Source organism: Cyphomyrmex costatus, unplaced genomic scaffold (assembly GCF_001594065.2).
Source record: "Cyphomyrmex costatus isolate MS0001 unplaced genomic scaffold, Ccosl1.0 scaffold172, whole genome shotgun sequence".
Classification (NCBI taxonomy): domain Eukaryota; kingdom Metazoa; phylum Arthropoda; class Insecta; order Hymenoptera; family Formicidae; genus Cyphomyrmex; species Cyphomyrmex costatus.
The window spans coordinates 216,526-244,367 of record NW_017275737.1 but is presented as its reverse complement, the minus strand read 5'-3'; the positions used below and the strand labels follow the sequence as shown (position 1 = coordinate 244,367).

General features: G+C 33.8%; 1 protein-coding gene across 1 annotated transcript; it reads left to right on the top strand.

The window, feature by feature from the left end:
• The first annotated feature begins 3,548 nt into the window (after nt 1-3,548).
• On the top strand, nt 3,549-27,842 carry T48 (FU domain-containing protein T48). Its single transcript, XM_018537420.1, has 5 exons — nt 3,549-3,642; nt 25,937-26,261; nt 26,341-26,493; nt 26,764-26,908; nt 27,186-27,842. Exons 1-5 carry the CDS (start codon nt 3,549-3,551, stop codon nt 27,840-27,842), a joined length of 1,374 nt encoding a protein of 457 aa, XP_018392922.1.

Here is a 27,842-nt window from a genome sequence, read left to right as displayed (position 1 = left end):
CAAAAAATTTTATCGTAGAAGGAGTAACTGTAATATTATATATATATATACATACATATTATATATATATCTGTCGTTTTTGTCGCGCGCACGGCCTTGCATACACGGAGTTTGCGTCCCTGTGTACAGTAGAATTTTTGTAGTATATCCGTAATATAGCGTTGTGTACATTGTTACTTAGGCTCGTTTTGTGGATAAGTAAAAGATCTAAGGGCAATTACTGCATCACCGAGATATTGTAGAAAGATTCTTTAGGAACTTCTCTCTCTTCATGCATCTTTCGTTTCGTACGCAGAGTCGTGCGCGCCATAGCGCTGAAGCATGCATCTTTATCGCGTTTATTATTATTATTTTGACGATTTGTATAAATGTGACAAATTTGCGACTTGTAAATTGCACGAGTAAGAGGCGTAGGTGTGAGGCGTCGAGACGAAACTGCGTGAAGCACAGTGAAACCTGAATATCACGATGCCTAAGTAATTTGTATAAAAAAGAAAGAAAAAAAGAAAAGACGAATCTGTAAAGTAAAACGAGAAACTCATGTATGTGGACATGAGAAAAAAATAAAACGTCACAGCGACAGCCGCTGTTTGGATTGGCAGCAGCAACGGAAGCATCATCGTTATCGTTAGAGCGAGAACGAGATTGGGTATCTCTATTCCTGATCTTCGTACGTATACTTTAAGTCTAATTTGTTTTTTAGCGTTTACTTTTTTCTTTTTCCTCCTTAGCTTCTTCCTTCGCTCCACTGTAGCTCTCTTTCTCTGTTCTTGTTTCTAGCTTTCGTCTGTCTTGTCATATTCTTCTTCTTCTTCTTCTTCTTTCTTAAATCGGATAGATATAATTCTTTTTTTTGTGACCTGGTTTAATGTGTAATAATTATTAAGAAAGATATTGGTTAAAAAAACTCTATTTAATAATACAGAATGGTAAAAAAAAATCGGCGAATTGTATTTGAAGATCAATACAATTAATACGATTAAGAGAGAAAAAATATACATCTTTGTGTAATATAAATATAATAAATAATAAAACACGATATGTGCGCGCGTGCGCGTGCGTGTCAGCTACTGTAGATGAAGCTCTCCTAATCATAATCCCGACCGCTGCTGTACCATTCGTAATAACGAGAGGATTGTTTGTGGCAAGAAGAAGGATAATTCGCAAAAAAACGTTAATAATGTAAATTCTTTTATTGTAAATCAACAGAATACATGTGATTCTCATGGGCCCTGCGCGTAATTTGTGGTAATTTAAAAAATTTGACGTATACTACGTTCTCTCATCAATACTTTTCGGTTCTGGTTTAGGTGTTTCTTGCGTTTTCTAATTGAATGAGACTTCGAGAGAGTCGCTGCTTTATAGATTTCGAATTTAGGTGACTATAGAACGCATTTGGATGGTACATACGCGTTTTTTATGATTGCAAAAAGCGAATTAAAAGTTATCGTGATTATTTCGTCAAGTATCAGACATACAGGTTTTTAAAATAAGAATTCAGACACCGTTCCAACTAATGTAGATTATATCTTAGGTCTCGTGCGCAAATGCACGATTACAATTAGTTTTTTATCCAAACGAGACCCATTCACATAATGATCGAACTTCACTTTGGTAAGTTTGTTTAATCTACAAATTAACTTTAATCAATTTAACTTTTTATATTTTTTAATCCTATACTGAGAAAAAAAAGTAATAAATTTTAATAAAAAAAAAATATTTGTTTGAATAATAATGTAACTTAACATCTACTTATGATAAGTAAATATACTAAATAATAGAGAGAGAGAGAGAGAGAGCTAAGTCAAATTACTGATTTTTGTACCAAAACGATATATATGTTTACATTTAGTAAATATTTAGCTATAATACTATATATTATATTTAAACATTTATTAAAGTTTATAGCATATTTTCATCTCAGTATAAGAATTAGAAAAAAATCAAATTAAATCAAGATTGAAGTCAATTTACACTAGTAGAAGTAAAGATTAGATAATTTTTTACTGATCTTATATTCCAGGCTAACTGCGAAGAAATATATTTTTTACTATTAGTTTAAATATAACAATTTAGAAAATGTATTGTGTTATATAAAATATTTAAAAGACGTCTTTTAGACATAAGATGTCCTTTAGATACCTTATACAACATGTACATATGTTATTTGGGAATAATAATATTTATACATACAAATTATTGAATTTAATTTATTTTTGCATTAATATACTAGTATAGATGCTAAAAATGAAAAAACTTGACTTTGGAAAAAAATATTAAGTAAAAATCAAGTTTCTTAATGTAAAAATCGGTTTTTTTTTTATTAAATGATGTAGGAATCATAAAAAAATCAATAGAATTTATGTTAAATATACATATTATAGAAAAAGATGTAAAATTAATTTTTCTATTTACTGTTAAAATTAGCATCTTCAACCTATATTTCGAGATCAATTATTGAATGACTCAAATTTTTTAATGATACTTTATATACAAACGATTTTATATAAGAATTTAATTTACCTTCGGTTAATTTATTCCGACTAAGATGATATAAAAATGATTAATTATAATTATAATATCTGAATATAACTCACGAACCTTTTCACAAAATTACACTTTAAAATTCATCTTTATATGCGAAATACAAAAATGTTCGAAAATAATTATTCTTGTAATCGGAGTACTTCGCGGTTAAATATATACGAATCATAATACGAGGGAATAGCGATAGCGATAAAAATAACACGATTTCAACCAATCAGAAACTGTATATTCCAGTATACCTGATTTCTGATTGGTTGAAATCGTGTTATTTCTATCTCTATCGCTATTTCTCCGCATCGAGTCCCGCTGAAAGTTCGATTTACATAGAACGCGAGCGCAGGTCGCAAGCTTATGTTGTGACAGCCAATCTAGTGCGTCAATTTTTAAATTGTCAGATTGGCTATCACAAAGCGCTTACTACCCACGTTCTGCGTGTTATGTAGATCGAGTTTAATAGTGCATGAGAAACTAAAACAAACGTTAAAAAAAATGTTTATGAAAGCCTTTTTCATCAATTTCTAATGAAATTAATCGATAACTCGTAGAACAGCAGGCTTAATGTATCAACTGCTTCCTCTTTTGAGACAAACTGTATTTAGTTCTCACGTTGGCAATCGTGATAATTGAGTTAATCATTGATTAGCGTTAATCGGAGTTGGCGAGAGGCCTTTAAGCGTGAAAGCTCAACATTGCAGCGCGCGAGCGTGCAAAGCGAACGCACCTAATGCTCGGTCACCGTGACTGAAAATGCCTGGGTATTGGCTGCGAGAGGACGCCGCGAGCGTCGGTCGAATCGTCGTCGGAGAGAGGCTGATATGCGCGAACGCTCGCAAGCGCCCACAAGCGCCGTAGTAGGCGCAGTATGCCATCGTACATCGAGCGGTGTGGTGTCGTTCTTTTGCGCCGCCGCGAGTGTAAACGGGGGACGGTATTATGAGCTCGCGCGGTATCGCGCCGTGATCTCTCGCCGCCGGAACGGGGAATTATGTTGACTTGGAGAAATGGGTAATTTGGCGACGCTGCTAGTGAAGTTCGGTGCCGCGTTCCTCCTCGCCTGTCACGCGGATTACAGCCTGGCTCAGGACAACGCATCGGGTAAGGGTTCGATTGTAAGGAAGGCTCGCGTTTTCGTGTCTCGTGCGACACAATGCCGCGTCGCGGGCACACGTGGGGCACGCGCCGCGCTGTGTGTGTACACACAGTCGGACGTTTTGTTCGTTGATTACGCGGTCACAGTTTTCGATTTTTCATACATAATTATACTTAAATAATTGTGTACAGTTATACAAAACTGTGTATATGAAATATATATATATGTCCACATGTAATATAAATTATATTTTATTAAATTATATATAATTACACACACTTGAGAAAAATGTGCTAAATTTTAATAAATATTTCTTTGAATAGTGTCAATGGAATATTCACTTACGGTAAATAAATATTTAGGTAATTGAAAAAAAGTGATAGTTGAATCGAACTAATCTAATTCTTTTGTATTTAATAAATATGTGTTTACGTTTAGTAAATATTCAGCAAGCGCTTTTTTTTACGGGAAGAATATCCATCTTGTGGCAGAGCCGTGTACTTACCTCTCATATATAATAATATATAACTATATATAATTACATATAACACGCTATGTGGATAAGAGTAGTTTATATATAATTATATAAAGTTATGTAAGAACTCTAATAGATCATATATAAATATATATATATAAATCGTTATGCATATTTATATATAAATAAAATGAGGAATTTATATGTAATTATACATATAAAATATATATTTAAAAGTTAGATAGCAGTACAAAATTATATACGATTCTGTAATAAATTGTACCTAATTATATATATTTTTATATAATTTTATATAATTTTAATTGTTGTATATAATAATGTATGAACATTTTTGTATCGGGTATGCAGGATTATCGATTACGTTAACAATACAATCGGAATCTTGCATGAAAAAAAAATAAGTCGCAAACGTAAAACAAAATTCCTTCGAAAAGATGAATTTTTTAAATCTATTAATTATTAGATAATGTCTTTTTTAATTTTGGATCGTGTTGTAACTGTTAATAGTCGAGGCATAAATTAAAAGTACATTTTATAAAAAAGAAGGATAATTTTTTTTACAAAATTTTACAAAAGTTAAATCTGTCAACCGCGAGTTATTTGTAAAATATCATGAAATCTTTTTTCTTAAATAGAATCTTTAATAGAATTTTTTTAATAGATCTATTTTCTTAAATATATAATTTATTTTCATATTTATATAAAAGAAGTTTTTTTTAATACTCCGATATGTATTTATGCTAACATAAACTTATCGAAAAAAGTTATTAATTTGAACTCCTTGGAAATAATTCTGTACAACAGAATTTTTTGTCCTATATTTTCGACTTACTCTCTCACGTAGAATTATACATACCATATATCTGTGCCTCCCGATTACGCCATCAATAACAAATCGTAATATTAACGCCTGTCTTGCGTACATCATGCAAGATATTACGTTTTCGTTGTTCGTAAATGATTACGAAGTGATTACGTAGAGACGCATGCGCGAAAACGTATTTATACAATATTTATACACACGCGCGTCGATGTCTAATATTATTTTGTAACAATGTTGCACATAAAGAAAAATGACGCCGATTTCCAGTGCGCGTGATTTGAAAACTGGGCACGTTTTATTTGTTATCGTAATTAACCTTTTAACTACGTCGAGTAAAATGTTTGTGTCTATCTTGCTCTATCTAAATATACGTCGGAACATGTGTTTTGCTCGATGTAAGTTTACCGTCAATGTAAGACGAAGGATCAGTTAATTACTTACATTCGTTAAATATTATTAACGGCTTTTTCTATATGTTCTGTATGAACGCCTGATATGCTATAGGCTTTTTTAAAAATTTACTTGATCAGTAGGTTTTCTTGGAAAATTGTACGATATACGCTATTTCGGAGCAAGTGTCTGGGGCGTAGTATATCTAAAGGGTTCATTAAAGTTGCACGCATGGAGATTAAATTACTATGCTTTATCAACAACTTTGATATTATTTATAATTTTAGGTTGACGGTATACATCTCAGTTTTTAAAAACGATTAACCTCTTTAACTTTCTATTGAGTCTGCCTATTATATATTTTAGAACAGTATAGAAAATATCAATACAATATATGTATAGCATTAATATTCTATCCAAACATACGCAAAAATTTTAATCGAGTTGAATTAAATGACAGTAATTGATAAAAACAAAAAATAAAACGTATACTTAACAACAAAAAGTATGTATGTGGGGTCAAGTGAATGGTAAAATAAGATCGAAGTCAAAATAAAATTTCATACGTTTTATTTCGGTACATTTTTAGCCATTTTCGACATAAAAAGATCTTTAAAATGTCAATAAGTAGAATAAATCCATTGAATTCAAAGAGGGATGAAAAAAGAAATTCCAATCTCGAGAACATTAACAATTAAAGATTGCACAGTCAAAAGGTGTTAATCAAGTTTAATTAATTCAGACATTAAACTCATTTTTTTGCCAAGAACAGCATAGAAGAATTTACTATTCAAGTAAAGTAACTTTTGACTTTCCTATATTAGTAAATTACTTGAATTCCGTCATTGATATCGAAATTCCTTTTGCACTTTTCGCTCCTGACATTTATATAAGAAATAAACGACAATACGAGAAGAATATCAGAGCACTCTGGGATTCCAACCGAGGTCTCCTTCATATTGGTAGACATCAGTCTTTGTCGAGCTACACACAGCCTTGACTCTGATAGCTTCTCTGTTGTGTCTATTTGTTCTAAATTTTTTACAGTAAGTAGTATTATCTTTAATGCGACAGCTTCGTCCTCTTTTAAGCTTTAAATTGCTTCACGGTTTAATTATGCGTGCCTAAATTAAAAGACCTCGCGTCCATAATAATGTTAAAAGTCTGAGTGTACAGCGTTTATGGATCTTTGCCGATTTCATGGTATGTACAAAACGCGCGCACAATAGAAGGAACACGTATAATCATTCTTAAGTCCAAGACACAATGCGAGGGAATACCGATAGCGATAAGTTTCAACTTATCAGAAATTGAATACACCGGAATACACATTTTTGATAGGTTGAAACTTATCGCTATCGCTATTCCCTCGCATTGTGTCTTGGGCTTTATACTTAATAATTCCATCCATTCCATGTACCTACATAAATTCTTTCCAAAATGTGTGAATTTATATATACATTCTGATTATGCATATCGCGTGCTAGATTGTTTTTCCGGATGCAAAATGCATTTATAAGCAGAATTCGTAGTAATATTATTTATTTTAAATTATTATTAAGCAATATTTAACAATGTTTTGATGCTAATAAACACCTTTTAATAAGAATATTTATTGTCATATGTTAATGAAATCTTAAAACTGTGAATAATTTATTGCGAATGTTATTTCCTCGGAATCGAACCCGGATCTCCTGTTTGCCAGCCGGGTGTCCTCACAGTTAGATTATCAAGGCCTTACAATTAGTAATATTCTTCGCAACAACTAGAAGAGAACGTCATATTTCAAGGGAATGTAGGATAAACAATATGAAAGGACTATTAGACACTGATATGAATAAATCAATTTTTAAATAAGAGCAACCCTTTATTCGGTTGAAGCGGACCTTAGTATTTAAATATATACATTTCTTGTGTGAATTTTTATGCATTTGTTTGTTCTATTCTGGTTTGTTCATGAATGCGTTTGAAGTCCAGATGTATATAAATTTATTACACAAGAAATATGTATTTAAATACCAAAATTCGACCGAACATAGAATTCTTCTTATTTAACATTTGATTTATTTATTTCGGTCTAACGTTGCTTCATATAAGTCTTTTAAATGAAATACGATAACATTTTTGATAAAAGAACGAGTTAAAGCCAGATGGACGAGCTTGCGGACGATTTCAGCAACATTTATGCGTTCTCTTGAAAGAGTAGTACGTATCTTTGCGGAGACATTTTTAGAGCGACTGGTTTGTTTATTTCTGCTTTTGTGGTGGCGTTCTCGGTGTGACGGACGCCGCGCTCTTTCCTGAAGGCGAGCACGAAGCGCAGTGGATCGCCGTCGCATCGGCCGGTGGTCGGCATAGCCGTCTCAACCGCTAATTGTTGCACAATGCTCTCTCGCGAGTTCACAGGTGCATTGCACCAGAAATCCTCTCTCCGTACTCGCTGCTTACCTTCTCCCGTACTCGCGCCACTCAATGGCGTAGAGAGTGCTATCCTAGAAAAGGAAATGTGAAACCATTGGGTGTTTTCTATTATATTTGGCGAGACACAAGTCGACACGTGTCGTTCTGTATTTGTTACTCACTGAAATGCGAAGATAGAGCTTATTGTGTTAACTTGTGTCACCAAATGCAAAACAAAGCTGAAAAATGAATGAAGCTGAAGCGAGAGTAGCTTGACATTATTTAGGACATTTAGGTGACTCTGACCGAGATTATTTCAAAGGGAAACTTTTAGCAGAGTTTTCTAATACCTGGTTTATGCTTCAGGTCTTAATCCCAAGATCCTAAAATTCAACCAATAAAGCTGCCAGTTCTAACCGAAATTTGAGCTCTATTGGCTGAATTTTAGGATTAAGACCTTAAGACCGAAGCATAAACCAGGCATAAAACTTTACGACCATTAAAAATATCGTTTTCGAAAGGAATATATTTAAATACTTATTTGTTATCGTTTTCGAAAGGAATATATTTAAATACTTATTTGTATATGTATAGCCAGAATATTCTTAAAATGATAATAATGAGTATAAACGGTGTCTACACAATAATATTTTAAAGCGTAAATCTTAAGCTTAAGCCCTAAAAGTCGTAAGAAATTGACTAATCGCAATCGAATGTGAGGTGTGAGGAGAACAATCGACTATAATTGGTCAATTTCTTACGGCTTAAAAGCTTAAGTTTCACGCCTTAAAATCTCATTGTACACTGCTCAAGAACCGGTTAAAATTACATCCGCAAACATCGACGGGGTATAGAATGTTTTGTATCAGTGACGGTGAATAGCAGATCGTTTGAAACTGGCTTTAATCGTGCGACAGTTCGCTGTGGAATATGCTCCTCTCTAGGTTTCCGGTTCATTGTTACGATACCGTTTCTACTGACGCGAATGCAATTTCGCAATTCTCGACCTCTTCCTTCCTCTTTGCGAGCGCGCGCGTAATTCGCGGATACGCTTTTCTGCATATCGCTCTATACTGTGCTCGTTTCCTCCGCCAATTGCTCTCTCTCTTTCTCTTTCTCTCTCCCCCCTGCCCCTCCTGTATGCTGTGTCGACTGGGGCACCGGGATCCGCGTGCGATACGTGTCGCTGACAGCCGTTCCAGCAATGTTGAACGTCAGCATCCTGTGAGCTCAATGCGAATCGACGACGGCCACACCGATTAGCCATTATCGCAGATGAGAAGATTGCTCCGGAATTTTCGTAATTAACGCTGATCGTTGACGTACGACCACCGTGGTGGTCGCCGGTTATTGTTTCATATTCGAGTGGAGCAAGTTATGTTCCCGCAGCGCGTGATTTGTTAACATTTTTGCAAGCCGATGGGAGATAAGTAAGTGTGCGAAACGTTTGCTCGTTCTTGGAAGAAAGAGAGGAATTCCGCATATTTTATGGCTAGATTATCCCGTGTGACTTCCGAAAGTTCGTCCTGTCGAAGTTGTTCCTTTCGATTCGGATGTTACTTAACTCCGGGAATGGATCACGTAATATTGATCGTGTAGTTAGGAAAACGTGTTTTGTCGTGTATTTTTTATTGAGATAGGTATAGACTCGCTCGTATGCTATCGCAAAACTATAGCTTTGTCGTTCAACAGGACACAGTGAAGATTATATGAACTTATACGTATAATTTCTAAATTTATGAAAACCGCATCGAAACGTAACCGTAAATGCAATTTATCAAAATTTTATACTTAGAATTCGAAAAAGAAATAGTAATAGAAGAAAGTAAAAAAGATATTACCATATTACACAGAAGGCATGAGAATTTACGAAAATTTATGAGAAAATTCAGTATTAACTTTTATTGTTTAATTGTAATGTATTGCGATTAAAAAAGCATAAAAATGCGCACTCCATATTAAAGCTGTTATGTACTGATTTGATGCAAGTAAAAGTAAAATGTATAAATATTTTGAATTATAAAATGTATATTTTGCCTACCAGTATAATAAAATTTATTGAGTATTTTAAGGTGTTTATGTGTTTATAATAAACACATAATCTTTTTCTTATTACAATCTGTATACAACGGCTTTAGTGCGTATCAGCGCGTATTGAATGCATTTAATCGAATTCGCTATTTCTAAAATCTTTTCTCTGTATTTTTTTTGCTTCTATCGAAATGCTGCCAACGTAAGAAAAATATAGGAATTTTAACAACGCAACATTACAGAATTTACTATAAAGGAAAATCTATCTAAGTATATAGGATTTTTATTCTCACGAATCCCATCATGATATTGTATCAAATATTATATTATCAATCATCAAATTTACAATTATTAATTCTAACATTTAACATACAATATGTGCATTAAAGCAATTTGTAAAAACGTAAAGTTATTTTTATTTCATGCAAATTATAAATTCTTGAAAAAATAATTACTCGAGAAAATACCGGTAATTTACGGAAATCTTTTCATTCTTTCTTCTGACGTAATATACCACCTTCAGAACTCTGTTTATACTTATCAATGACACAATATTTCTGGGAGAGGTTATGCGTTGAGTCATCAAACGTCAAGATTAATCTAACTTAAGAATTAGTTAATAGAATTAGTTAGTATTAGAATTGTGTGTGCTGTGTGTTTGTATAATTTTCAAAATACGTTAAGGTACAGCAGTCAAAATAATCTTTTATGTATTACATTAACTGGTATTATGTCGTTAATGAATATATTAAATAATAGATTCTAATTTTCAAATATATTATACGTATATCTATTAAAGAAGTGCGACAGGGGTTTTTTTTAAATATTTATTGTGGAAATGGGGTGAATATTTGTTAAAGAATATAATTTTTTCATACAAAATATGTTAATAATATGAATAATTCTCAACTAATTGAAAAATACATTCTTTTTTAGAAAATTAACAAATAAAGTTTTTTGCAAGTTTGAAGTGAGTTGAATAAAAATTGTAGAACATTGTTTTGAAAAATGTCGTTTTTTAAGAAAAAAAAACTTTCTTACGTTAGTATATTGTTGCTTGCAATCGCACTTACATAATTACTTTTTATCGTCGATATTATTTATTTACGAATCACGAGATGAAGAAAAATCTGTATATACGAATGTTAGCTATGGTTGGAAAGGTTAACGGAGCATCTGCTCGTGGGATTTTCTTATCGTGAACTTTACTCGATCTCTGGCGAGCTGTAGTAAGGGATTCCAGACTTTCTTGACCGGTATGTACCGGTCTTGGTGACGGTTCCGTGGATTAGAGGTGGAGTATCAGTATACGATAGTCTGTTCTGGTTTCTCTCTCTTTTCGAGAGAAAGAGAGAGAGAGAGAGAGAGAGAGAGAGAGAGAGAGAGAGAGAGAGAGAGAGAGAGAAAGAGAGAGAGAATTCCCATTTGATTTTCTAAAGTACCGTTTTCTTCTATGAATCTAGCGCAATCCATCTGTTTCTCTGTGCAGTATGTGGAGCCCCTGTTACGCCGTTGCTGACGTTTCAAATTCTCTCTTCTGCGTCGCGTGATAAAAATTAAATCAGAGAAGTCAACATACCTATATCGTGTCGCCGAGACATCTCTTCTCTAACGGATATTATCCTTGTAGAAAAAAACGCGCTGAGTTTCCTAGAAGTGCATCAATAGAATTCATGCGCTTTAATCAAGAACAGAAATATCCTAGATAAACTTGTATGAGAATCACGATATGCACAAATTAATTTACTGACTACTAAGAATAATTTCATGATTACTTACACTGAGAAAAAAATATCTTATTAAATTTCAAAGAAATATTTCTTTGCTTGTATTAAAAAGAAAGTTATTTCTTTGAATCAATGAAAATTTCTTGGAAATTAAGATATTTTTTAAAGTAAAAATATTAATAAAGAAATATACAAGAAATAAAAACTGTCTGTATAATATTAGACAAGTGTCAGTAATGTAATGACGTGTCTAACAGTGTTTAATCTAGTCTAACGTGTCTGACAAGTCAAAACACGAAGATACCAAAGTTACACGTAACGTATAGATAAATAACTCAGTATTATAAAATAAACTTGAACTCGGATTATCGTCTATTTTTGAATAAGCGACTTGCAATTACAATTTACCCAGAATAGACATGTACGCATGATGTAAAATCTGCAATCAGTATCTGATTGCAGATTTAAACCGCCTTTTATACAGAAATCTTTTACTGTCTAAAACTTCGACTCCTCTCCAATCAAATTCGTGGAAGATGTTATTAATTTACACTTACACAATATCGCGTTGCTTATTATACTTGTTGTAAGAAATTCATTATTATGTCTTGGGACTTGTTTCAAAAAATACACACACAAAATTTATAGAATGAAAAAAGACAGAAAGGTTATTGTTACGAAAAGTGACTCGAACCGTGTGAAATAACGAAAGGAACGTTTCGCGATTTCACTGTTTCCGCCGAAAGAATTACATAATTAAGAAACGCGTATTCTAAGGTGGTCGTCGTATCTCTGGTGTTAGTCTCATTTCAACGGAAACATTTCGATTTGTGTGTAGCCAAAAGATTTTAAAAGCGTATATATAGGTAATCGTACGTTACATCGTGACCGCATTGTTTCTTAATTACGTCTGTTCCGTGACACATCACTGCTATATTACTATCATCGCTGTCGAGGTCTTGCGGTTCTTGTTATTATCCACTTATCATCGCGACTTTTGCGACTTCGAAATTTGCGAACAAGCGGACCTTGCGTTGCGCATCTTATGCGCTGATGAATATTAAAGAATAAAATTTAAAGTAGAGGTGCTTGAACCACTTCGTCGAATTAAATAACATTTTGTTATTTTTAATTTTCACGTATATCAAAATTTATTATTTTAACATAAAATATGCAGTTAAAAAAGCATTGACATGTATTTTCGCGGTGCTTTTCCTCTTTCGCGAGAGCTACTTGATTTCCTGTGGAAGTTGTGAAAAATGTAGACGGAGAAGAATTAATTACTTAAATTTGACTTTGATATTTATCTTGACCACTACATTTAATTCTCTATCGGTAATATTAAACTTAAAAGACACAATTGATATTTTTTTTATTATAAATTCTGATAGGTAAATTTAAATCTGTGAAAAATACGTAAAATACAATCTAATTTTTATAATAGTAAAAACTAGTTGTTAAACAGACTCGCAAAAAAATGTAGGAAATTTTTCCAAATTTTTATACAATCCGGAACAATATAAAAATCTGTACTGTAGTTTGACGTCCAAGTTGCAGGCGAAGATTGAAAATTACACATTGCTGGCGGAAGATTTAAGTTGAAAACGGATCCTTTTCTGGGCGCGTGCATGTTTTCAAGTTAGTCACATATGCGTCCAGATTGCTGTTCTTTATTCCTGCACTGTGCTGAACTGGTGCACACGGTGCAATAAGTTAAAGTGAAACAAGTACACGTTCATTTCATTTCAACTTATAGCACTGTGTGCACCAGTTTGAAGAGTGCAGGAATAAAGAACGAACCTCAGAAGTCCTCGATCCGACAATGGTGACGTGCGTTTCCACGATACGATCGATGAAGCATACCAGATGCAAGGGTGCGTGTCACGTTTGTTGCGTGAGGTTCCTCCCCGGCTTATGAGGGTTTCCTTTCTGTTCGAACATTTTAACTAACCCGCGTATTGGTCAATATCTTACTTTCTCGCATGTAGCAACGCATTGGATATATAAACGATGTTTTTAATATTAAAACGAAATATTTATCGAAAGGTGTTACAATGTTACACGTGAAATATTGCTTTTCAACGATTTAGTGGTAGTTTGCTCGAAGAAGCGTACGTATAAAATATATAGAAATGAGAATATAAAAATGTATAAAAATTGAAAGATTAAAAATTTCTTCTTTTCAATTTTATATGTTTTTCAATTTCAGATGTTAATATATTCATTGTTTTATTTCTAAAACATCTAAATCTGTAAAACATTAAAAACAAATTTGAATATATAATCGAGTGCTAATTTTTTTATCGCTTTCAATTATTCTACATTTAGAAAACATAAATATATTCTACATATAACATATATATTCGTATATATATATATGTATATGTGTGTGTACGTATATAAACAAACTGTACTCGGATGCAGGTATACTTGGCAACATCTGGCGATGAGTTATAACTGTACATTTTGTATTGGGGGATCCCTTCGCGATAGAGACGTAGACATTAACCAGGTTACATAATGGCCGATTCTCTACCTTTCTCGGTGAATGACGGCGAAATCCGAGGTGTTGTATGTCATTCTCTCTTCATTGCTGTGTTCGTCTTTCTCCGTCTCGTCGTATATCGACAGGTTCCGCGTTCAGCCTGATTCAATCCCCGTTCGCTCGCACGCGCATCTTGCGCGGAGGAGTAAATCGCGAAGTACAGTTATTCGTTTGTAGGAGCGCCATAGAGAGGACTCGGACGATAGATACCTCGCGTAGACCGCGTTAGCTCTTTTAGCACCGAGTCTTCGCACGCTATAAGCGGGGTTATAAAATATTGTGGAGAAAGATTAGCAAGTTGTCGAAACCCTTAGATTAGAATATCACTGGAGATATAAAAAAAATTTTGTAAGATTATTTTATGAAATTTAATATGATTTATTAAAATGTGGAAAATTTATAAGTTTGTGAGATTATACGCACTCTGATGTAATTAGAAAACCAAAATAGATGCAATTTGTTATTTAAGAGAAAGATCTTTGATAAGATTATGAGATATATATTGTATTATACATCTTTGTTAAGAGAAAAGATTTTGTTAATTTATAAGAAGCCAGTACATTTAATAAATGATTTGTAAATATGTGACAACAAATTGATTTGTCATTATTAGTCTTCTAGTTGTATTAGCCAATTATTATTATTATTAATAGAAGCAACTGAAACGTTATGATCTTTAGGCTTCTCATCGAGAGAAAATCAGTTTTATCGAGTTCAGAATAAAATCATGCCACGTACCAGTTTCTTTATTAATTTTTAAGGCCTGATTCCATTAATGTGAGATTAACTTTAATCTCGGTTTTACTATTTATCTTTTTCTAATTCTAATGAAGTTAGAAAAATATACGTAAAAAGTAAATTGGTTCAAGATTAAAGTTAATCCATCTTCCTGAAATTGGAGATTATTTTACAGTGTGCATATATCATAAAACAGACTTTCTGTATCCAGAACTGGTAAACACATCACGACGTGCTCTCTGCAGCAATTATAGCTTCTTTTTCACTCATCTATTTCAATTTACGTCGACCTACTTCTAATACTTAGCTAAAACTTGCCGGACAGTCCATAAGTTGCGCTTTAGGAATGTGTTTAAATACATGCAAATTAACCGGATCAAAAGAGTCTCTTGGTTTTCCCGCTTTCCCCTTTGATAATAATTTAAAAGTTCAAGTGTGTGGTAGTCTAAGTTTAGTATATTGCATCATCGTTTTAGAGTCGTTCTGGTATACATTGCCAGTACTATACTACAATATACGTAACGTGAACTATATGAATTTTCAGTACTGGCAGTATACTTATCAGAACCAGATTGATAAATAACATTTAAAAAAAAGTAAATCGATTTTCTAAATTTTATTATAATAATTACACATATAAGGATCACCCTTTGATGACATTAATCTTGATATATGTTATCACACTTACCTGTCAAAGTTATCATACTTATCATTATCTTCAACAAATTGTAGTTGTCGCTCGTTATTCATCAAAAAATTATTAGTAAAAAAGTTCATTAAAATAAATTTTTTTTCTGCTAAATATAAGATAATAACCTTCCATGTGAAGTAAGGTCCACACCACGACTCGTAAGTTGAGGTAGGGATATGAGATAGTAATTAATATTATATTTAGTAGATCAAGTATATTTTTGAAGTTTAGTACGATACAATTTACAATCCTTTTTATATTATCATGAGAGAGACACTACTATGTTATGAAAAAACGCTAAATACTACAACGTATCCTTTACAGGAAAAAGGATTTTTTATTTAGATAAATAAATATTATAAAAATGGATGTATTGGGGTGGGTTTTTACAATTAAAGTAATATAACAGTGATGTCCGTAAGTGCACTTTATGATATGCAAATAAATATATATGCACGCATTTTTCTGCCTTGTTATAATCGTCGTCGTCATTATATCTTTGAAATAACTTTTATAGGAATAAATTTAATTGTTATATTATGATGTGAAACAAAAACTTCAATTATTACAAACAAATTTGTTAACAGTACGATCATTTACGTTCAATATCATTACGCACCATTACGCGTGATTATATATTGACATCTTTCACGCTTGCACTTGTGCCCCCATCACATTGTGAAGGTGACGTAACGACATCCTTGCACGCATGACGTGATAATCACACGTGAGGGCATTTATATGAACCCTCGCAAATTGTTATCCGAAAAAGATCTGAAACAGTTATTGAAAATATTTTAGGCGTTACTTTTAAATGAGTTTTTAATGTAAATTCGGGAAAATTTGACTCGGATTTGAATAGAAAAGTTTTGATTTAATTCGTTTTCGAAACTTTTTCAAAAATTCTACTTGAGCTCATAAATGCATGATTCGCTTCTAATGCGAATCATATTTTATGTTTTGATATTTTCGAAATTTGGTATATTATACTGATAAAATAATGCTACAATAATTAAAAGATTAATATACATTTTGGATAAATATATTACAAACATATTTTAAATATATTAAGTTGTTCGTTTCACACAAATTTTCTAGCTCAAAATAGTATATTGTTAAAAAATTAGCGATATTGTACCATTCGATAGAGCAAAGTTTCAGCTTTAAGAATCTGATTTCTTAATTGCGGTACGATGATTTTTAACGGAGTTATTATCAATTAAAATTAAAATGTTCTTTTACTTAACTCACGAATAACTCAGGAACAAAGGACTGTAGAAACATTTTTAAAACACAATTTTGTAGAGAAAGCTTTAAGCTTTTACAATATTATAGGTATAGTCGAAAATTTTCGCAAATTCTTTTGAGCACGTGAAAGACTCACAAAGTGAGAAGAAAATTTTTCATCTTTTTCAGCTCGTTATAGTTTCTTATATATGTAAAAATTATCAAACTCACAGAAACTAAAAAAATATAGTGAAAGTAAAGATTTCAAGCTTTAATTTTTTTTTTTTTTATTTAAATTTCGTTTATTTTATACGAATATGTTGTATATACAATTTCGAGCTAGAAAATTGAAAGGAACTTTCCGAATAACCTAATATTATATTAAATAGTATATTAAAGCACACAGAATACATCTGTCATGTATTAATGATATACATGAGACAGATTTTAATTAGACAAATAATAGAGTGCTCAGTTATCAGTTAAAAATTTTTACGATTGTTCATAATCGTATGTAGCTAATTAGTTATATTTAGAAACGAGTTACGAGAAATTGTAGTACGATAATTACGACGTCGTATTATCTAAACATGGGAAAATGACAGTTGCGTGTCATATTGCACACGTGTAAACGCACATGCATATGCGGGAAGCTCGAGCATCTGCTGACCATCCGTTCGGTCCGCCAATTGTGGCTTGTTAATTTCACGAGCAAGTCGCCTCGCGCTAATTGAACGCCTTGACGAATTTTAAACGGGACCAAGTGCCAAAAAGACATTCGCACTCTTCATTTAACTCTATTCTGAAAAGAGATCTCACTTAAAAAATAATCTCATTTAAAAAATCCTGTTGGTGTTGTGTGTGTATTATTATTTAATGACAACCTTGACTTCAAATTAAGTTAATCTGTTTTTAAATTTATTTTTTTATTATCTAATTATTATCTAATATTATTATTATTTAGTATATTAGATTATATTTAGATTATGTACTTTGAGAATGTTCTTTGAAAACACTTATTTTAGACTTTTGTTTACTTCGTTATTATTGTGCGTAGCGCATCCTTGCTTTTGTCCCATTACTGTGAAATTATCGTATACGAAACGATAATCCGTATTTACTTGATGCGTTTAGTGTTTCCCGCGTTTCGCGTTTTATTTTTGCGATAGAGTCGTTGCCACGACTTATTGGTCTCCCCGGTGGCCTTGCAGCGGTGCTCAATCGGCCGCCGCACGCACTCAAAAGTATGTCGAATGATCGAATATCGGGCAGGAAGTGAATGTACCTGGTGAATAGACCTGTGCATCAAACGGTCGAAAAGTGCGCGTTTACATTCACATGTCGCCTATTAGATATAAGTACGCGCGGAAAGTATGTCAGCCTTAGTTAGCATTAAAATCTGGAAGTTATATATAAACAATAATCTGACAAGTTTCGAAAAATAATTTCCAACGCAGAAGATTTATAAGACACTTTTAGAGGATTTATAAAATGCTTGTTAAGATGTTTTATTAAAAAATGTTAAAATGTTTATACCGCCTGGAAATTGTAGCAGTTTGCATTATAAAACTTCACGATGAAAGCTGTTACTTCTTAGAAAGTAATAACACACAATCAAGATATTATTTATTATAATTTATTGCGCATCTGATCTTTTATTCGTATAAATCAACTAGCTTTTATTGGAGAAAGTTTGATGTTGTATTTGAAAAGTGCTGTAAAAGAAGGTTACAGTAGGAATAATTTTAGCGTTCGTAAATTGCTCAGCGTCATAAACTATTCTTTTTACTTAGGCGGTGAAAAGATGTTGGAAGACTAAAAGACTGCGTTTGCCAAACGCGCTATATCAGTTAGCTGTTATATCATTTTATCCTTGATTTACATATAATGTATGATAGAATGACACAATAGTGTTGATAGCGAGTCTAAGACACGCGATGCGAGAATCATGAAGGAATTGTTTTATTAATAGTGTATATTTATAGGTAAAGTGCCTATTTCAAGTTTCATTTATTTATTCCGCTATGTACTTTTACAGTTAGTTAATATTTACGGATATCCAGAAAGAATAATCTCGCGTAATCTATACTTATTTCCAAATTGAGCGCAGTTATCCGTCTTTGTCTTATACGTAACTTTAGTACATATAATTTTAAAGAGAAAAGAAAGATTTCAGGATATTTTGTTTACTTTTCTTTCAACATTATATTTCCAAGAAAATATCTTAATTCTTTAACACAAATCTTTGAGCATAACATTTGGTTTTTATATATTCTTCAATTGATTACAAAATTTTCACTAAAAAAAAAAAATTGAGCGATGACATGGTGGCATCCTTTCATTTTTTCAAAGTCTCTTTCTTCACTGTTGAGTACAGTTCATTTTAGAGTGTATTTTTTACGTGCACATAATTTAATACTCTGCGTCGGAGTAAGTGCTTCAGGGAAATTGCTTGAAAGCCCTAATCAGCGTACGTCGTCATCGCGAGAGGAGCGACGATGATGTGGGTTGAGAGACTCTGACGTAAATCACTGCTAGTATATTACGTGCGCTGCACCAATGATCAACGATAGCAACAGCGATCTTCGGTGACGGATATCGAGGGAGAAAGAGAGAGAAGTTTCACCTGACTAGTAAATGGCACTTTCTGATAGGTGGAAGTATGTACCTCGGTCCGACGCAGGTACGAACTACCGTGATCACGGTCTTGATCTGACCGCTGGAACGTAAATAGTTCTCAACGATCCGCGAAATATATCACCGGAAATTGTGCGAACGCAATCATAAAATGCGCGTTCGTCAAAGGTTTTTGTCGCAGGAACTGCACACGGAAGCATCGATCCTCATCGTTCGCATGCATTGACCTCTAGAAGTCCATAACTCTTCTCTTTTGTCACTTGACTAAACATAAATCTTACTTTTATATTACTCTCTATGTTTCTTGAAATTAAACGCGCGGGACAATTGCATTTTATACTGTCCAATGTCTTGTCCGTGTCTGTCTAGGAAGGAATTTTTAGACGAGGACTTTCGTCTGAACTTTCGCGCAGGTCACTGCTCGTTTTAGTCAGCGCGTGTTTGCGAATGAATATTTTTCCTTCTCTAGAGAGAGGCAGCTTCGCTGGTCTCCGTTGGAAATACTGAAAATATTGGAGTAATTCTAGGCCTTCCCTCTATATATGAAAAATTTTTGCCAGGTAATTAAAACGAAGATTTTCTTGCTCAGTCATCCGAATTTAATTAGTAAACAGTGGACTTTATTCTCCACTGTCTAATACGGGCCGTGTACTTTGACATTTTAATTTGGGAAAAGTTGAAGTTGATTGAAATGTAAATTACAACTTACTTAAGTATTAATAATTGTTAACACTTCGATTACATATAACACAGATGTTCAAAGACGTTCTGAAGGAAATCCTGAGAACGTCCTAACATTCTGAGAATATTCGCACAATATTTCATCGCGTGTCGTTAATACTATATATTACACGAAATTTTTTGAGCATATTTTGGTGAAACTTAGTATACGGAACTTTTTGGGATTGCTGATTGCAAATCTGAAGTCAAAGTTTAAAAAATCCTAAATTAAAAAATGTAACTTGCCTATATGTTTTTTACGTTCAAAACGTAACTTTTCGACTGTGACGAAATAGGAAATTTATATTGCATGAGATATATTCTCTAATGTGTGTTTGTTTTTTTATTTTTCTACCCAAGAGGATCTAAGAGGATCGGATTTTTTTTAATGTATGCTCATGCAGTTCGTGTTTACTGTTGACCGCTTTGAATGCATTTTGCCTCTAATGAAACTTTTTGTCGGAGATTACTGAAAGCATACCCTTCTAATATTGGATATCTACTGACACGTGTGACGGTACAGCTTCAATATTACATCATTTTCTTTGACCTCTGAATACATGATGAGGAAAACGATGTCTTTCGACAAATAACGGCAATTTTCAGCAATTTTTAACAAACGTCCAATCTCATCGGCGATTGCGTAATTGCAAAATAGATATCTTTGTACATAGGTATATCACTCGAGTTACTCTCACGCTTATTGGATAATATTGTGCTTTATTATGTAATGAGTTCACAAATAGAAAGTGCAATATATGGACTTTATCCGGTGTTTGCATATTCGATTACATGTATTTTCTTTCGCTTTATAGGAATGTAGTATTCAATATGGAACTCAATTGTACTTGTAAAAAAACAAAATTTAATTTCTTATAAAATATTGTTTTATTTTAACATATTTATACATTTATCCTTACTGTATTATTTTTATTCTTCGTCCCTCTTTTTGTTATGATTTAAAAAAAAAAAAAGTTTCAAATGGAATTAAGGAAAAAAATGAAAAACTATTCTATTATTTACCAAGTAAGTTAATGTATTTGGTGTGGAAAATAAAGTTCGAAATTATTTGATCAAGTTTGTACCAACTTGTCCGGTACTCAATCCAGCCTCTTTGGTCCGTTGTGGGTCGAATGTTCGTACCTCACACTTGCGTGCGTTGTGTCGTGAACGTGAGTAACTGTACTCTTGTGCGTATACTAGAGAGCATACGGACGATTGACACACGAGTCTCGTGTGCACGTCTAAAAAGAGACCATGTTTTGGTATTCACTCACGGGACGACTACGTGAATTTATAATAAAGTAAAAAACATACCTTTTAAATAAAAAGGATACAAAAGGCACTAAAAGTACATGCTTCTCGAAAAAAACGATTGTATCTATCAAATTATAAAATTCAAGTAATGCTATGTGTTTGTACTAAATTAAAAAGTAGGACCCAAGTGATACTATTTTTATTAACTCTAATGATATGTATTATTTGTATTATATAAAAAAAAGATTTGATATCAACAACTGTGGCGTCAAGATAAATTCTTTTTAATTAAAAAGTACAACGAATATGTAGTTGCCATTACAATTGTTTGTCTGAGTTCCTTTATAAATGATTCTTCACTACATCTGTGAAATCAAAATTCTCGATATTACAAATCTGCAAGATTTGACTTCTTTTTTCTTCTTGTTTTTCTTCTCATAGCTTTTCTGGTTTAAAAAAAAACGACGATAAAAAAACTTGTTCGTAGAAAAGAGGAAAATTGCGCCGATTCAATCGCGTGGGCCGCTTGTAACGACTTCTCTCCTCGACCTTTAATTTATCTAATTAAAACTCAACTCGTATAAAACCCACTAACAGCTTTCCGACGTGCACAAGATAACGAAAAGTTGTTTATTGATGGAAATCGATCTGAAAAATCGAACGAGAATGTGGCACAATTGATTTAAAAATATCTACAGAGAGTTAAAGTAATCTATAAAAGTATAATTATTGCAAAAAGGTTAAATCTCACCAATTACTTTGATTTTTACATATAATTAAAGTCAGTATAATACTACAGTCAAAATAATGAATAAATCCTGAATTACGCACACTTTGAATTATGTAGAGGACTCTTCTGTACTTATAGTGTATAACATTTTAAAGTATTGAATTTTTTTTCCCGATAACATTCAGCTTTTCGTAGTTACAGTGCGTTATTACTTTTATTGACATTTTCTACGTTCGCTACTTCTCTTGTATTCAGTATAACGCGTTCATCTATATTTTAATAAAATAATAAAATGAAATAATATCTTATTTCTTTGACATATATCTAACATTAGAAACCACCTCACTTTTCTCCCTGCCTAGGGGCGCACGACTTTCCACACGAAGCGAACACTACCCCATCTGCCCTTCTGCCTAGGGGTGGATCTCGTTTCGCATAGAAAATCGTGCACTCCTAGATAAAAGGGGGTTTAGGGTGGACCTCGTTTCGCGTCGGAGAGTCGTGCGCTTATAGGCAAAGGGAAATAAGGTTGTTTTTAATATTATAATTGTAGAAATAAGACATTATTTCGTTTTATTATATTTATAATACAAGTGAATAATGTTTTTGTACCATACGGAATACAAGAGAAGTAGTGAACATAAACAAAACATGTCACAGAGATATAAATAACAAACAATACGAAAAGCTGAACTTAATCAGAAAAAAATTAAATACTTTGAATACTTTAAAGTGTATTTAGAATTATATCGATTTTAATTATATGTAAAAATTTAAGTGATTGAGATTTAATCTTTTCGCATTAATTATCTAATATGAATTTCTTTGCGATATAAGTTTCGTATTTGTATTACTGAAAACATTGTATAAATTTTTTACATTCACTATTAATTCTTCTTTTTATTGACTCGCTTAAAAAAAATTGAAAACAGGAGAGTAGTGCGATTAATTTTAAATGGAGTTGAAATAATTTCTAAGAATACAAATTTTTTTATGATATCGTATTTTTGTTATCAATTATAATTTTACATTAATTATAATATTAAGTTCTTCATGGCGCGTTTAAGGAACGCAATTTTGAAAAATCATACGAAAACCAAAATGAAAACGTAGCGCAATTAATTTTAAATCTGGAGTGTCGAAATAATCTCTAAGAATATAAATTTCTTCGCGATGTAAGTTTTTTTACTCTTGTTATCGAAATATTTTATAATTCTGTTATACATTATTTATAAATCTTTCTATATATATTAATTTGTTTAAATAACGTAAATATCCGTTTTCTTTTCTCCTTGAACTATTTCCCGGTAGACTTTCAAAACTACGTGTCACGCATGACTTTCTATTAAATAATATATTAAATGATCGACAATGTGTACTTTCCATCGAGATAATACGAGATAAAAGTCGATCGTTAATACAAATAATAGTCATCCAATAATATAGCACAATTTTTTCTTGTCATACGATTATAAGATATTCTTCTGAATGCGGCGCTCTCTTTGACAAATTGTCCGGCACATTTTCCGAGAGCTGAGCCATCTGTCATGCGCGAGAAAAACGCGTAGAAAGTTGAAACACGGAGGGACTCGCGCGTCCCGATGGCGATACTTAGAAGTAATCGAATCGTCGACGGAGTCGTAGGCTGTTGACGGTCAAATAAATAGGTGGTTCCGTGATTTTTTTTTTCATAGACCAACACGCCACGATAGAGAAAGAGTCCCGAGCGGGTTCCGACCTAGTGTTCTCAACTTGGAGAATGTGTGTGACCGTCGTCGCTGCGTCCGTCGTGCCGTTTTGAAGTGCGCGGAACGCGCACGCGCGTTTATAGACCCACATAATCAAGAAACCAGCAACCGCATTCCTCATACATGTACTAATGAACCGTCTCACTATGGTTTCCCCCTCGTGCACACAAGGTCTTTCAATTTTCTCGCTCACTGTCCATCCGGAGTGACCCCGCGTGATGTATTATGTGGTCACAGAGCATGAAGGAAGAGATGTAACTAGGAAGAGAAAGGAAACGAGAGATGCAACCGATGTGAACTTGGCGCATAATTTTAACAAGAATAAAAATAGATATATATAGCACATTTGTATACTCCGTTTGTATCACTTGTTATTTTCTTTGTACCTCAAACAAAGGTTGCACGAAAATTGAAAAACGCTGTATCTCCAAACCCTTTGAGGTACAAATGAAAATGAAATAGATACAAATGGTTCTTTTTCGAACGCCGTTAATTGCTTTTCGATTTCTCTTAAAATAACCGACTTATTTTCTTGACAAATTTCCAAAAATTTGAAAAGCGCTGTATCTTTGAACCTTTTGAGATACAAACGGAAATGAAAGAGATACAAACGATTCTCTTTTGAATGGCATGAACGAAGTTACAAAATTTTATAGCTGCGCGCTGATCTTTTTTTTATTTTTTAATTAATTTTGTATTTGAGTTGAATTTTGTTTTGTTTAGTAAATTTACTTTTTGAGGTATACTATATAGGTACGTAATAACAAGCGGTACAAAACGAAGTACAAACGCGCTACGGTATCCATTTTTATTTTTATTAAAGTTGGACGCCAGGTTCACATCGGTAGAAATGCATACAACTAGGAGATGTTAGCATACATAGGGCATAAATGCATACAACTAGGAGATTATCAGTGAGTCTCTCGCAATATATCACGATGAAGATGTTAAAAAATGTATTAAAATACTGAAGCTACTGCGAGATGAGTCTCTTTTCAAGAATATAGGTGTAAATGATATTTAGAAAATAATAATGCCCGAAAAATGATTCGCTGGATATCGTTTCCGTCGAAAAAACATAGTTCTAATGATAAAGAGGAAGAACGAAGATGTAAAATCACATGAAAAACATATACACGTGATGAAATACCGCGAGAATATGAGGAAAGTAATGTACGAATCTCTCTCGCATTCTTACCACAGTGATCCATTGCCCCAAGCAATGGCCCAAATGCCTGACACACATAACGCGCGCGTAGCTACGTTACCTAAATACTTGTACAAAATCCTAGTTTCCGGCCGAAAGATTTCGACGTTCGCGAACGACGCGTGTTGCATTCTTTATGACTTCTGTAACTGTTTGAATCATGACACAACGCATTCTAAATTCGACGATTGATCGAAGAAAATTGTAATGCCCAAGATGCTCGAAGACCTGCAAAAAAAACACTGTTTAACAAAAAGTGATCTTTTTTACGAGCATAAAAACGAAATGGTTTTTCTGGTCAGAATTGCATAAAAAGATTATTATATTTCCATATATCTTAGTACATTATCCTTAATAGTTTATACATATAAATCGCCATCTTAGATTTTATATTATATTTTATATTAATTATGAATATCATTGTAACCACTGTCAACAAATTCCTTTTAAGAAGTAAAAATTCTAATAACGTGCCTCTAAATTTTGAGTTTAATAAAATTTATTCAATACATAATAATGATAATAATGCGAATATACAACAAGTAAAGGCAAAGTTAAGGAACTGTCAACCCCGTTATAACCAGCGCTGTAAATCTAGCGCAAACTTTCTGCCGCTGCAGGACAGCCTTCAGAGAGTAAAATTCCAAAGTTTGTATCGAGGATAAGATTCTTATCAAAGTTTGACGATCATTATAGCATCAACGAAAACTTGGTAAATCGAGCAGCTTCAAATTCGAGATGTAGGCTCTAAAGCTTTAAAAAAATGTGGCACAGCTTTCACGATATTCTTCGTGGAAGAGATCGGATATTCTTGTTTAATACCTAAGCTTATTATTAAAGAATAACTTTATATTCTGACAGACGTTTTTCCAAAAACTTGAACCGTCTCGATTTAGATGATAAATGAATAAATCGTGCTTTATCAATTGCAGCCGTAGAATGTATCGAGTCCGAGACGGGATGCAGGAGATGCAGGGACGGCACGTGTGCCAGATGCGCTGTGCTGTTACATCAGGGTACCTGTGTGCACACCTGCCCATCGGGCTTCATCGCCGACTGGTCCACCCGGGACGAATACATGGGCCGCGTCTGTCGAGAGACCGGCTACATGTTCGGCCTCACCGGTAGCCAGGTCGCGATTTTGGTAGGGGTAGTCTCCGGTACAACTATCTGTATCTTCATCATCCTCTGCGGCGCGATAGTCGTACATCGACGTAAAAAGAAGGCGGTGAAGCTGGCCCAGCAGTTCGAAGACAGGTATTTTTTTAACTTCCTTTTCACTCTGTCATTTATTTATCGCGCAGCGATTTTCATTCATCGTTCTTGTGCATTTCAGTGCGGAGAGGCGAGAATTTCTGAAACACCTGGCGACGCTCCGTGGAGAAGCCAATACTTTCCTCGCTATGCTCAACGACACTAGAAGACAGGTCAGAGAGTTATACTATTCGGGAAGTAACGGAGACGGTGCCGTCGGAATCCAAGCGTACAGGTACAAGTATAATAGAAAAATTAGGCCATCGAATACTTTTCTATTATTAATCTATTGAGAGTCGTTGCAGGAAAAATTAATTTGTCAAACATTAAATAAAATATTGTAGAAAAGTGTACTATTGAAAATTGGACACTTCCAATACAAATTATACTAATACATTTCTGTTATAAATATTTTTTGAGAGAGAGAGAGTGTGTATCTCTTTAATAAAAATCTATTGAAAATTTAATGAACTCTTATTAATCTTTATTAATACTATTACAACAGACCAGTACTACGTGACCTGGCGAGGATACTGGTTCTCGTGAATAGGAGAGACGATGAAATACCACTTCCGCCCGACGATTGGCAACGACTATTCTCATGGGCAGAGCGGCTGTTGAGAAGATATAAAAGGCACAGTTCTCCAGAAGTAAGATTGTTATAACGAATATTTCTATTTGAAATGAAAACGACGAACAAGCGCTACCAATATTATCTCACACTTTTAATTCTTTTTCACGCTAGTCCCTAAAGCACTTTGGTGAGTCACATACCCAACTGTATGCAAAGCATATAACATTAGACGAGAATTCCCCACGTAAAAGCTCCTTTCTCTTTCTGAACGGCAGACTGTCCTTTTGGATAAAACATGTATGAAACAACAATGTCGAACTGTATAACATTTATTATCCTTTTATAACTTAAAGGTGGCTCAACTCGTGACATTCCTGCAACAGCCGACGACCAACCCCGTCCAAATGACCTCGTTATCGGCACAACCGGTCACGACGTCGCAACCACCACTTCAACCCGTGTACGAACCGAGAAGCACCCCCACTAATCTCACCACATTCCAAGCGAACGTGCCTCTCGCGACGTTTCAAGCGAGCGATAAATCGAGTATCAGTCCAGCGAGTTCGAGCCTCGGCTACACGAAGGACAGCAGTCCCCTCGGTTCAAGTTTGGGTCAAAACAGTGCTTTCGGCATTTACAGCAGCGAAAAATTCAGCCCGAATGGTTCAACAATCGGTCAAACGACGCCTCTCGTCTACGGAAATAATCTGAAGCGAACAGGATCGAGGACGACGAGTGACTGTCAAGAACTGCAAACCATTTCTGCTTTTAATCGCAGTTACAATGGCACACTGCCCTTGGAGACCAACATCCGTGCGTTGCACGACGAGTGCGGGGTCAACGATGGTCTAGACCGCGACTTGAATCCCCAGTGGAAGTTTCAGAGTAGCCCCGTAGAGGCAGCCAATTACACCATTCTGTCGGAATGGTCGCCAGCTCATGATTATCTCATCGACGATTTCACAATTCTCGGTTTTCGGCCGCAAGACGAAATCACTACAGAATTGTAG